We start from the raw sequence: 13,144 nt of genomic DNA on the forward strand, positions 1-13,144 counted from the left end.
GCAGGACAGTCAATAATGTAACAAATTAAAACGGGAACAGTCTGCTATGTATGCATTGACTAGACTAGGAATTACAGAACCCATTTCCATTTTACATAGGTAACATGAGAATCAGAGATTATAAAAGACATGCAAAAGGTTAATGGGCACTCTGGTAATTTTTCCCTTTTATTATGATAAGAGAAAACAGAGCTCAAAGAGCAGCACCCAATCAGAAGACCAAAAATTCTACTAGTAGCTGGAGCTAATCTGAGTCTAGAAATACAGAAGCTAAGTGACTGCAAAAGCTGTGCAAGAAGCAGATGGACAGGAACTTCAAATACAGCTTCTCAAACCATTTTACTTTCTCTTAGGCAAATCCAAATTTTACTTGTATTTTACCTCTTAGAAAGACTACTTCAACAGTCAAGCACTCTCCTTTTCTATTTCCCAGTGTAATAAAAATGGAAATAAAGTCCAAAAATTTAATAAGCCATAACACATATCGGAACAGCAGAGCAGAATAAAGAACTGGCAGTGTTCTAAAAAGATTGTAACTAATTACTTTAAGATTAAATTATTGTCTAATCTCCTCTTAATCATTTCTCCCATGAAATCTTTTGGAAAAGGTGCTTGAGAGTACATAAATGGCAAGATAAATTAAAATTTGCCACACTTTGTCCTTGTTGAAATCTGTGCCCTGTTCTCTCGGTTATGAACTAAACAATGAACAAAACTCAAGCTTAGTTGTTAATACTGAAGGTAATATACACATACTGTTATGTAAATATACTTCAGTGTCTATACTAACTGTTATATATGTAACAGTACTAGAAGTCTGAGTATTTTCTAAGATGCTTTTTTTTTCATTAAAGAAATACACTTTTCCCAGTGGTATAACTTTTTTCTGAACTAAGAACATTTCTTCTGCTTGTTCATAGAGATGTTAGTTTTCCTCCTTCCTTGCCCATCTGTGATTCATCTTTGTAGAAAACAGAAAACCAGATAACTGTATTTTGCTGAAAGTTTCTTAGTCATTTCTGATATTACTCACTCAAGCCATTAGCAGTATATTTTTCTGCTCTTGTACTATAGATATGGACAAACAGGACACTAATAAAACTTAATATAGTAAGGTCTGTGATTTATCATGCTTAAAAATAATGTAAATTACCTTAGCAAACTGTTCTAATTTGAGTTACTTCTGCAGTAGACACACTACTCACTATGTATTCTAAATAACACTTTTGATTTCTGAACACTACACTTTTGGGAGGTTAATAATGCCAATAATACCCTTTTCACAGCACTCAGGAAGATGCTATTCACTACTCTCAAATACAGCTGTTGCCACTGAGGTCTTCTGTGGCCTTTAAGGAGTTCTTTGCTGATGTATTAGAAAAGAGGATAAGAGAAAATGAATGGTGTTCTTTGGTACTTGCCTCTTGTTTCAGCTAACAACTGAATGTAAATATCTGGAATGTAAATAAAGAATTTAAGGCATGTTTTAATTTTTTTTTTCCTCGAAGTGTCTGGAAAGCAATACAATGAAAGAGTATATGAAAGGAGACAGTTGCATACGAGTTTGGATAATCTTAAAATTATCCAATTTAACTTGAAAGTTTAAAAGATGAGCTGTGAACATTCTAGACACTAGTTAGAGGATTTAAAACTAATCCTCATGCGGTCATCCATACTGCCCTAGAATTCATGATAAGATCTGTTCAGTTTATGTTAATATTCACCCACATCCTGCTGAAGTAGTACAGAAAGAAACTGACAGTTGAAATAACAGCTTTTATAAATTATATGCAGATAGCTAGTTTAATTCTCTATCAGTTGTTTGACACAGACATACTATTTCTTAGAAGTGCTTCTAATGCTCATTAACTTGGAGAAATAACATAATTGCTAAAATAACTAATAGGTTAAATTTAAGTGTAATTTTTATTATGCTGTTTTCATATTAAAAGTTTCTATTAAGACTTTAATGCAATAATTTATGAAGGAGTTCAGTAGAAAGTTTTGTACACACTGAACAAGAAAACTAAAAAGTTTAGGTAATAACACCTGATAACACCAAGCTGAGTGGTGTGGATGACACAATGTAAGGAAGGAATGGCACTCAGAGGGACCTCAACAGACTAGAAAGGTGGTCCCTGGTGAATCTAATGAGGTTCAACACAGAAAACTGCCAGATGACCAGAGGTCTGGAGCACCTCCCCTACGAAGACAGGCTGAGGGAGCTGGGCTTGTTCAGCATGGAGAAAAGAAGGCTGCAGGGTCACCTCATGGCAGCCTTCCACTACCTAAAGTGAGCATACGAATGGGAGGAAAGTCAGCTCTTTACAAGGGTAGATAATGGCAGAACAAGGGGAAATTATTTTAAGTTAAAGGAGGGAAGATTTAGGTTGGATATCAGGGGGAAGTTCTTTACCAAGAGAGTGGTGAGGTGCTGGAACAGAGGTTGTCCGTCCCTGGAGGTGTTCAAGGCCAGGTTGGATGGGGCCCTGGGCAACCTGGTCTAGTACCAGATCAGGAGGTTGGTGGCCCTTCCTGCAGCAGAGGAACTTGATGATCCTTGAGGTCCCTACCAACCCAAGCCATTCTATGATTCTATGATTCTATAACAAGAAAATGTTTACATACAGCAGTCAACAGCTACAGTATGGTTGGGACTCGGCAAAAATCTGAATAAACCATTTTGAGAACTTGATTCTATTCATTGTATTTTAATAAGTGATTCAGATAATAAAGACTGTAGTGTGTGACATACATTTTGATTTAATACGTATAAAGTAAGTTTCTAAGTTTTAATCACAAAAGAATCTAGAAGGGGAAAACACTCCACATTATATCACTCTATTTGAAAAATACTTATTCTGCTCATAGGAAATATCAAGGGCAGCAATGATGAATTGTTAAGTTTTGTAGGGTTATTTTTCCTACCTGAAACTTCAGTATCATCTGCACCTGAATATTCATCTGGATGAAGCAGGCTGCCTCTTAAAGCCATGAGATTCATGACAGCAATCAAATCTCTCAAAACAAATCAAGTTCTAGAGAGTGAAGATCTCAGGGCCAAAGAGATGGAAAAGCTGGTAGAAGCTGTAGGAGCTCACTCTGCCTTACTGGCCAGCTGGTCCACAGCTGCAGGGCCACCTACTGTGGGGAGAGGTGACATGGTACAAGCAGCAAACACTTCATCCATCGGGTATGCTTAGATGAGACAGCAGAAAAGAAGGATGGAAAAGCAGCTCAGCAGCTGTGCTGAGCTGTATGGATACATCTGGGTACCAAACCGGCAGCACCTTCATATCATGGCTACCATGTCACTGACACTCTGTGCTCCTCTGGATCGAGGAGTTGGATAGAAGTTGGAGGCCAACTTCTATCATAAAGGAAACCTGAAAATCTCTGTTTTCCCACCAGAGATACAGAGCTGAGAAAAGAAACTGTGATAGTTCACACAATGAACTGCAGCAGAGGTAATGGCACTGGGCACGATGACTTGAGAAGTATGTCACTGGCATCATTAACAGAGCTGGGAGGCTCTGCTGATCTTGCTTCCCATATATGAGCCAGCTCAAGTACTTCTGTTTAATGCTTCTCTGTGCTATGTGGCCTATAGTCAAGTTTTTGTGATTTTGTGATCTGCTTTCCTTTCTAGATCATCTTCTATAAAACATTTGTTTCCTGATTGTTATATTTCAGCTCTTGGCTCCATTTCTAAGTAGAGACTTGAAGGCAGACTTTTTTTTTTTTTCCTACTTATTTAAGAGGACAGCTCATTAATAACTTCTCATTTTTTCTTGTTGCAACATTATTACTTTGCCATAGTATTGCCTCAGTCTATACATTCAACAACAAAATGCAAGTACTACATTCCTTCCCCTTGCAACACACCTATAAAATAATCCACTTTCACTAATTCATAAGGGTCAGATTTCATGCATTGTAACTGTACCTTATCTGTGCTAATTTTTTTCATTTGTTGTTGTTTTTAAAAAAACTCGTGTCTAATACTCATCCTTGCTTTGATGCTCTGTAGGTTTCCTTTTTGTGTTGGGTGAGTTTGTCCCGGAGCCCCATGTTCATCCACACAGGCCTACTTGCATTTTGGTCTGACTTCCTCTTTATCGGGTTTCATTGCTCCTGTTTTCAGTGGAGGTGATTCTTGAGTATCAATCAGGTTTATTCGACCTCTATTCCCTCCAGGGCCTTATTCCATGACACTCTACCTAGCAGATCACTGAAGAGGCTAAATATTTGAAGATATCAAATACCTTCAAAATAGTTCTTAAATTATTTCCTACATACAATTCAACTAGAAGAGATATTAGGTCCTGGCAACTCAGTAAATGATAGCTAGTCCACTTAGAGGATGAATCTTAATATTTATAGAATTGTAACTTTTCACTAAGACACTAAGCTCTCCTCTGTCAAGGCTGCTTTTCAGCTTCACCACATGACACACCAGACACTGGACATATTTCTGGGCAGCCTCTTCAGTCTCCACATAACCCTGCACAGACAGCCAAGAGCACTTCCAGTAACAACAAGGAACCAAAATGGTTGTTTCACAGTGCACGTGGAACTGCAGAGTTTCTGCATCAAAATGAAAAGGCAGTATTTTTAAGTAATGTTTTAGCTTTTTTTCAGCTGAAGCAAAAGGTATTTTGCACCGGCAGGGGCTCTTTGAAGAAGAACACCAGTCAGCAGCTCTGATGAATGCCTGCAAGCCTGCAGAAGCCTGTGGATTTTTCCACATTAATGCATAGAGTATTTCTTAATTGCTTAAGGCTGTTATCCTAATGTTGTCACAGTGGTCCCCCTAGAAATGAATGGCTGCCTGGCTGGCAGCTAAGCTTGCCAAGATCTTTCTACTGAGAAATGCACTGAAACCAGTGCATTAATTTTGTAACCGTTGGAATCAGGATGATATGCTGGACCCTGTACTCATACAGCAAAATAAATATATTACAGTTGCACTGCATTTCCGCTTTACTCTTAGGGGAACAAGTAGAGACGGGGGATCATGGAAGGAGAGGCGGAATGAAAACCTTGAGAATGAAAACAGTTTGTTTTAAATCAGGATATGTCCTCCTTGTTTTCCCTAACAGAAATTAGTGGCAGTGATTCATGTTCAGATTCACACCTTCACTAGCAGTACTGCTTACACAGCTGTTTCTTGCATTGGATTTGTGCCTGTTTGAGGGTGTGCACAGAACACACCGAGTCCATTTCTATTACTTTTCTGATGACCTTTTCCATTCCTTACTTACTTATGACTGTTAGGTTGTTGGTGATTTTTATGAAATTTACCATTTACATAATTCTCATACTAAAACATTCACTCAAATTAAAAGACAAATTAAACAAGAGCCAGATTATAATATAGCAAAGACATATTCAAAGACTTGTGCATACAAGTTCTTCCACATTTTTCTCCCAGTCTCCAGTTTTCCCACAGCTCCTGGTATCTTTACCTCAACTCCTGTTCCTTCTTAATTACAACAGCTTTTGTGCTGGCACATTTCCATCCTCTTGCATTTCAAATACAGTACTTCAGTATCACAAACAAAGTTAGTAACACACTGTTATCCCCTCTGTATGTAAGGGAAAGTTGCTGTATGGAATTATGTGATTTTTTTTTTTCAGTACTACCTTTCCAATAGCATTCAGGGTTTGAGCAACTGACATAAAGTTTCCTGTTCTTACCTCCAACCCCACTGTTTTGCTCTTTAACTGCTCAACAAACACATCAGCCAGACTTCTAAGGCAAATGTACCAAGTTGTCATAAATTTTCTATCTATTGAGAAAAATGAACTGCTACAACTTAAAATTCTACGGTCTAAATCCAGTTTAATGATCATTCTCTAGACTGGTGCCTGAATCAGACTTCTGTTAGCAATGAACTGGAGATACAGAAGAAAGTAAGAAAATATTCTTTTAATTGTTTTTTAGCTTTCAAATGGACTTATCCACAAAAATCCTAAGTATAATAATAATTTTTTAATGCCTACTGGGAAATTAAACATCACTTTGTACCAACAGCGAATTGGAAGATGTTGTGGAAATATTAGCAAGTGCATGGATAAATGTTATGCTCAGTAAACTCATTATATACAGCATATTTCAGCATCACTATACATCCATCAATGTGTCAGACAGTTTTCTTTGTGCAGTTCAATGCTGTTATACTGTATTTAGAGTACTTATTTTTATCAGTATAGAGAAGTATGGATGGAAAGAGAAAATCTTCTATTTTTTGAGGCAAAAGAATATTTAATGGCTTATTCTGTCTTCAAATTACATTAAAATGTTCTGATCAGTAGGTAATAGTCTGCGTACCATGGAGTGATGGAAATAGGTAGCATTCCAGAAGTCTTAACACTTCAGTAAATTTCAGCATAGAGGTCATTATGAAAAAACTAAGACATCATAGCTTAGAAATCTTCACATACACATACACATGATATACCTGAGCTAATTATATAAAGCAAGTTTTTCAGATTTCTGTGAAGAACTTTTCCAGTGTTAAAACAACTGTCTTCTCCCCACCTGTCGACAAATTAACACTACACCACTAGAAGCCTGAGCTAACGATGTTTTCTCAAAGAAAAGCTTTTGTTCTAAGTGGTTGAACAATATGACATGAAAACATTTAAAAATAGTTGTTTTAATTCCATAAAAGCCAAGGCAAAAAAAAAAAAAATCAGCATCAACAGAATAAAAGATTTAAGTTGTGGTAATACTTACAAGAGAACGGAAAAGAAGAAAACAGCTGAAATGCAAAATAAAAGAGCATGTGGGAAAAATCATAGTTGATAAGGAAGATGGGCAGCAAACACTGAATGGGAAACCGTAATAGGCAGGTGTAATCTGTATTTCATAAACGGTATCACTCACTTGAACAGAGATCTCTTGAAATATATTGATTTTTATATAGATATTTTCATGTTTTTTGTAGAAATGTCAAAGGGAATGATCCAAGCAGACTGCTGAAGGAAACTGATTTCTTCCTAGATTGTGTGCATGCCTTGGCATACTAAAGACTGCAGGTTTTTTATCTATTCAAATAGCATTTCCCTTTTTACAGTGAAATCTCATCTGAATATTCTTCCATTCTGGTGATACTACAGTTAATGCATTTCCATATATATTAATTAAATATCTAATTTTCTATTTGAGTCTCTGATTTAGATCTGATGTTTTGCCAGCTTATTCATTATTACCTTTTTGATTGGAGATAATAAATTCATTCCTTGAAGAACAAAATCATGTCTAATACATTCATTTAAAAAAAAAAATCTTATTTTAATTATCTTACCTTCTTGTCTTTGGTATCTTGTCATATTAATTCTTTATCTCTTTTTATCCTTCGTATGTCATTTTAGAAATTGAAAAGGCATTCAGCCAAGAAAAAATAAAATCTCAAATCAGCAAAAAATAAATCTCTTCATCACAAGGAACTGTATTTCTGTTCTCGTCAAGAGACTTCAAACACTCAAAATAAAGTACCTAATTATTTTTAGATTATGTTCAGTCTTTATACTGCAATATACCACCAAGTGGGGTTTCTGTTCAATTAATTGTATCCAGACAGTTAGGAAGGCATTGGGAAAACATTTGTACTTGTACTGTACATTTTATTACCTCTCGTTTCTGCTGCTGGAATAGTTTTATATTTTCCTCATCTGCTACATGACATTTTTTGTGAAATATCTATAGTGAAAGCTTCTTGTATTTGCTGTAAAACACCAATCACAGACCTGATTTTGAGTCCTGCTGCTGTTGTATTATGCTCTGAGACTGCTATCACTGCTATTTTCTGGTCATTCACAGCCTGATCCACATCTGACATGGAGACTCTTTCTCGGTCTTATGCCATCTAAAATTTCTCTCTTTTCTGCTTCCCTGTTACACTACTGAGGTATGTCTTATACAACAATCTCGTCAAAGTCTCACGGAGCTCAGAGCTTTATTTTGCAGAACATAAAACCATAGAACCACAGAATCATTTGAGTTGAAAGGGACTCTAAAAGGTCATCTATCTAGTCCAACTCCCTTGCATCGAACAGGAATGTGCACAGCTTGATTTGGTGCTCAGAACACCATCCACCCTGACGGTGGAATTCCCAGCATTCCAGGAGAGATATCTAGTAGGAAAAATAAAAATAATAATAATAATGATAATAAAGGAGTAGGACAATTAGCCTTCTCATCAGACTATTTGTGAGTTTTCCAAAGCTTGTTGAACTACCCACATGACCAGTTAGCCTTTTACCCTGGTAAACTTGTTACAGAGGCAGCACGTGTTAAATTGCGTGGGACAGACGGTGCTTGGAACTGTGCTGGCAGTATTTCAAGATGGTTTTGCAGTACATTCATTGTGTCATCTGGAATGATGTGGTAAACTGGTCTGCTAGTTTGGGATTTCTGAAATGGCTTAAAATAGCATAATGCCATCTGTTGTATGACTGCAAAACCTGGTAGCATTCTGAAGCATGTAGCCCTTTTGAAATGAGCTGTAGAAGCACCATGTCTCCTCGTGAGTATGCTGTAGCTCCAAGTGTGTTTTACACTGTCAGCACTCATCAAAGCAGGATATGAAATAGGTATTTCTAACGAGTTCTTCCATTTTATTTCTTTTATTTCCTTTCAATAATCCTTATAAAGAAGAACCCTGGAATTCAGTTTCTCTGACTCAAGACAGGGAAGGCATAAAGCAAACTTCTGTCTTCCTGCCAAATATCTCTCTATTTATGAGATATACAAACATATTACAGACAGTCTTCTACTGTCTTTTTTTTTTTTTTAATTTATTTTATTTTTTATTTTTTATTTACATAGTACTCTGGGGAATGTCAGGCTTAGAATAGGTAGTGGTTGCAGGAGCAAACCACGTACTGGAGAAACTGGTGATTCAGACTAGTGCAGTAAGGATGTGGATTTTTTATTTCAATAGTTCTTTTCCAAGGGGGCTGGGGGGTAGGGAGATAGTAGATGCCTCTAAAAAAAAACAGAGCAATGGAAATTATCTGAGGAGGAACACTAATTTACTAACTGCGATCTCAGAATGCAAAATAATACAATACAACACAATACAATTGGAATTGAGGCCAACAAAATGAGAGAGAGAGAGAATGTCCAAAACTGAGGCCTTACTCTGTAGACTGCAGGGAACCACATGCTTCTCCGTCGTGGACCGAGAAAGAGTGAGCAAGAGGGAGAGCAGCTGGTGTCCTGCCAGGAGCTCCATCTTTCTTGCGGTGGGCACAAAGTCCAGAAGTCCTGTGGGGAACGCCACTCCTTCCCTTCCCTCTGACAACCAAAATGCCCAAAAAGGCAGCCCGCAGAACCAGAACATTAACTCTTTAACTCCCACTGCTTTACATGATGTTATGATGTGGAATACTGACAACAAAATCACAAAACCATGACAAGTAGAAAACCCGTGCATGCTTTCTTGAGCTCCAACCAAGGGAACAATAGAGAGTGCTGTAATGAGCTAGCTAGAGACGGGTCTTGATGTTCCAGTAGCATGCAAGAGATGCCAAAAGTAACACTGAAAGCAAAGCTGTATTGTGTTCCATAGAGTACTTGATGGAAAAGCTGAGCATGCCTAATAACTAAGAGAGTAAATTCAGTTCCTTTTCTTCACCGTAGCATGAATTTTCTCTCAGTAAACTGCAATAGTTACTATTAGCAGAGTCTATCAGACCAGAATGCTGAACCTTTCATCAGCCTGAACAATGATGGACAACGTCTACATGTGATTAGCTCCTAAGGCCTTCACTCACACTGTAACTTCAAGAGAACAGTTCCAATGCAATTGCAAAAATAAAAAATATTTAATAAAGAAATAATAGTGACTATAGCCAGAAGCTGTATTCAGCTTGTCTGTATTCTTCAGACTGCCTTTCATTCATTTTATACTCTTCAAACTGTTATTTTCTGAGCAGAAATAGTAGCTAAATGTAAGTCCTGCCTTCTCTGTTGGAGGTACTGAATAAAATGCATCAATTTTTTGTAGACATAGTATTTGACATTAGAAGACATTATTCATGCTTGACCAAATCTCAACTCAGAGTCCGAAATCTAAAATTTATTTAAGAAATCTTTTTTTGATGTAATAATTTATTTGAATATTTTATTTATTTATATATACTTATTGGGTTTTTTAACATTAATAACAGAATTCTAAGTTATTTCCCCCACTGCTTGGAAAAAGAGTATCAGGATAATTATTCAGTGGTTAATCATCCCATCCCATCTGTTTTTTTATATATTTTTTTAACACAACCTGCAGTCTTCCGGTCTTCTCTAAGTGCTTAAAGGTATATCAAACACTATAGAGACAGCAATCTTTTCTATTTACATCCAATTTTTAAAGAATACCAAGGAATTGATTCAAATGAAGTTACGTTTTAGATTTTGCTTGGAGTTTTCCTTTGATTAAGAGAAACATTCACATTTTCCTCCCTCTCTCTGCAGTTCAATATTTGCCTTGGACAGTCAGGCTTTTTAAAGCACATACATCACACATTGAATGTAATCAGGTTATGATTGTTAGTCCCTAAGCAACCACCATCTTCCAGTCCATCATTATCCATCATAATGGAATCCAAACTAATTACCCTATATCACAGCCAGTAAAATATTTAGGAGAGAATAAAAAGGAAAATATTTTTCAAAAATCTAATGATGTTTTACATACAGGCTGTATGGGAACACAGAATAAGCATGCCAATTGAGATCTCTAGGAAATGAGAATGAGTTTTTTTTCAACATGATGGAAGATATAATTACTATCCTCTTTTCATAGTTGTTATTAGCATACATGTTGGGAAATCCATATTTAAGATTATGCTGTTTTGAGTTGTTCTCAAACATAGGCTCACCAATGATGTATTTTTGAAGTGTTCCTTTCCTACTTTATATCCCAAACTGTTCTCAGCACCGTATAGCCAGAAATTAATATTCCTGTCAAGCAAATTGCCTCTCAAGAGTGTAATTATAAATGAGAATTTTCCATTCCCTTTTTTTGCATCTCAGATTCAGAGCTTACGAATACAGGCATTTAAAAATTGATACCAGCAGTGTCTTTTTCTACCAAATTATTATTTTATAATTCCAAGAGGTGGAATAAATACCCTGCTCAAAGCTCTGTTCCTCTGCAGCTGAACTTCTTCCAGACCTTGGGCTAACTCATTTATATTTATTCTGAGTATCTCTAAGTTGCAGACTGCCATGCCGACACAACAGACATTTCAGCTTTCTGTTAATTTCTTGGTGCCTTCAACACCTGCTGCTTGAACACATTGCCTATTGTCTCTGCTAGAATTATTTAAAATAACCATTCAACAGATTCCTTATTTACTGATTTTTGTTGCTGTTTTTTTTTTGTTGTTGTTTGTTTGTTTTAATTATTAATATGAGTAATGCCATGCATTGCTTGTGGACATTGAGGAAACTCACTTTGAGTCTAAGGATGCATGAAGCTTTTTTGTCAAATACTCAATACGATCAGGATATAGTGTGCCTGTGCAAAATCGTTATCAATTTTATTACATTAAGCCTCTCTTCCTTCAGAGCAATCAAAGATAATAGATCTCAGTTACATTATGATGGCAGTCAGTTCACATGCACACACTGGCAGCCTAATCAGAAATACATGGCTATATTGTTCAAATCTAAAAACCCATCATCTTTGTTCAACAAAGTTGTCCATTTTATGTTCTTGTTCAATAAATGCAAACAGGAAAGCACCCTTCAGTTGAGTATTTATGATGTTGATGCTATTTTCACTACAAAAAGATTAGCTGGACTGAGTTGCTAATCAAAAGGTGATCATTGCAGAATTTTAAATATATGATCATTTTATGGTAATTTAGAGAGGAAAGTAGCTGCTATCTACTGAAATGCTCTTACTGGTAGAGCACAAGGGGGGAGGAGAACAGATCGAAACAGAGAGGTAACATTTTCAAAAGTGAAAACGTGCAGTACAAAATAAAATATTTGTAATTCACACTTAAAACTGTGTTTCCAGTGAGTAATATCTTACACACACACACACAAAATAGATAGATAGATTTATAAATAAAGAAAATCTATGAATATGTAAGCAATACTGTAAAGAAAATCTATGAATATATAAGCAATACTGTAAAGAAACTGTTGTTCTACAAATACAGAAAGGAGGAATTACTGCTTTTCTCTTTGAATCCGTTTAGAATATTCTGTGTAAACCATCACAGAGAAGTAATGGTATATAGTAAGTAGTAAGTAATAGTGGCTTATAGTAAGTAGTAGTGGCTGTTCCTATAGGAGTAACAGCTAGCTGATTGAGCAGGGATCACAGGAAGTTTTTGCTATTCTGTAGAATATAGAAATCTACAGGATGCAGATGGAGAAGTGAAACTGTGTGCAGAGGTGCCCTAAATGTGGTACCTCACTAGGTGAATGGAGGTCTTACATTAGGTCCTGCTGATCAGTGCCATTATCTCTTGACTTCTGGAAACGTAGCTGGTAGGCCTTCCAGTCTGAAAGTCTAGTCCCATGTTACCACCATCTTAGTTCCTTCACCATCAATTATTCCCATTACAGTAATTAGGCTCCAGCACATTTCTGGTAAAGTGCTACATTTATTGGCATTACTTGCTCACTTCTGGCTCCTTCTTGCTGGAGGACAAGCCAGACAGGCCCATAAAATTTTCTGTCACCTGGCCAGTAGATTCTTTTGGCTGTAGCAGTACTTCTGGTGTGTGAAAGCACTGGCAGCCTCCTTCTTTCCCCCAAAGCTGCACAGCACAAGCAGCAATGAAATGAGGGCCAATGGCAATAGTCAAGGCAAGTCACTCCATGGACTCTAGCCCGCCCTTCTGGGTTATGCCAGTCCCCAAATTCTGTCTGTCCTCTTCCCTATCAACCTCCTGTCCAGCACAGCAAACGCTCTTCCATTTGTCAGCACAGCTGATGAAGTGAAGTCAAGGGGAGGAAGGCAATAGTGCAGTCAGAGGAGCAAGAGGAACAAGACAGTATTCAGGCTGAGGTGGAAGAAGAGGGGGCCTCAATGTCTCTGTGCAAACAGATGGGTTCTGTGTTGGTAACTGGCAGCTATAATCCTTCCTTTAGGTCCTTCACCATTTTCCAGTGCCC

The 13,144-nt window shown here is 37.0% G+C and overlaps 1 protein-coding gene across 4 annotated transcripts in view; it reads left to right on the forward strand.

Annotated features, from left to right (window-relative positions):
- Positions 1-13,144, forward strand: part of CNTNAP2 (contactin associated protein 2) — a 909,905-nt gene that overhangs the window by 850,259 nt on the left and 46,502 nt on the right. Inside the window, exon 22 of one of the 4 annotated variants that reach the window (XM_025147597.3) lies at positions 6,954-7,168. The exons of the other annotated variants lie outside the window; for them this stretch is intronic. Within the exon in view, the coding sequence (XP_025003365.2) occupies positions 6,954-6,988 (35 nt within the window). The 3' untranslated portion in view covers positions 6,989-7,168. Of the gene's footprint in view, positions 1-6,953; positions 7,169-13,144 lie in introns of those variants that run through there. 4 annotated transcript variants of the gene reach the window in all.

The sequence above is a fragment of the Gallus gallus genome, chromosome 2, assembly GCF_016699485.2.
Source record: "Gallus gallus isolate bGalGal1 chromosome 2, bGalGal1.mat.broiler.GRCg7b, whole genome shotgun sequence".
NCBI lineage: Eukaryota > Metazoa > Chordata > Aves > Galliformes > Phasianidae > Gallus > Gallus gallus.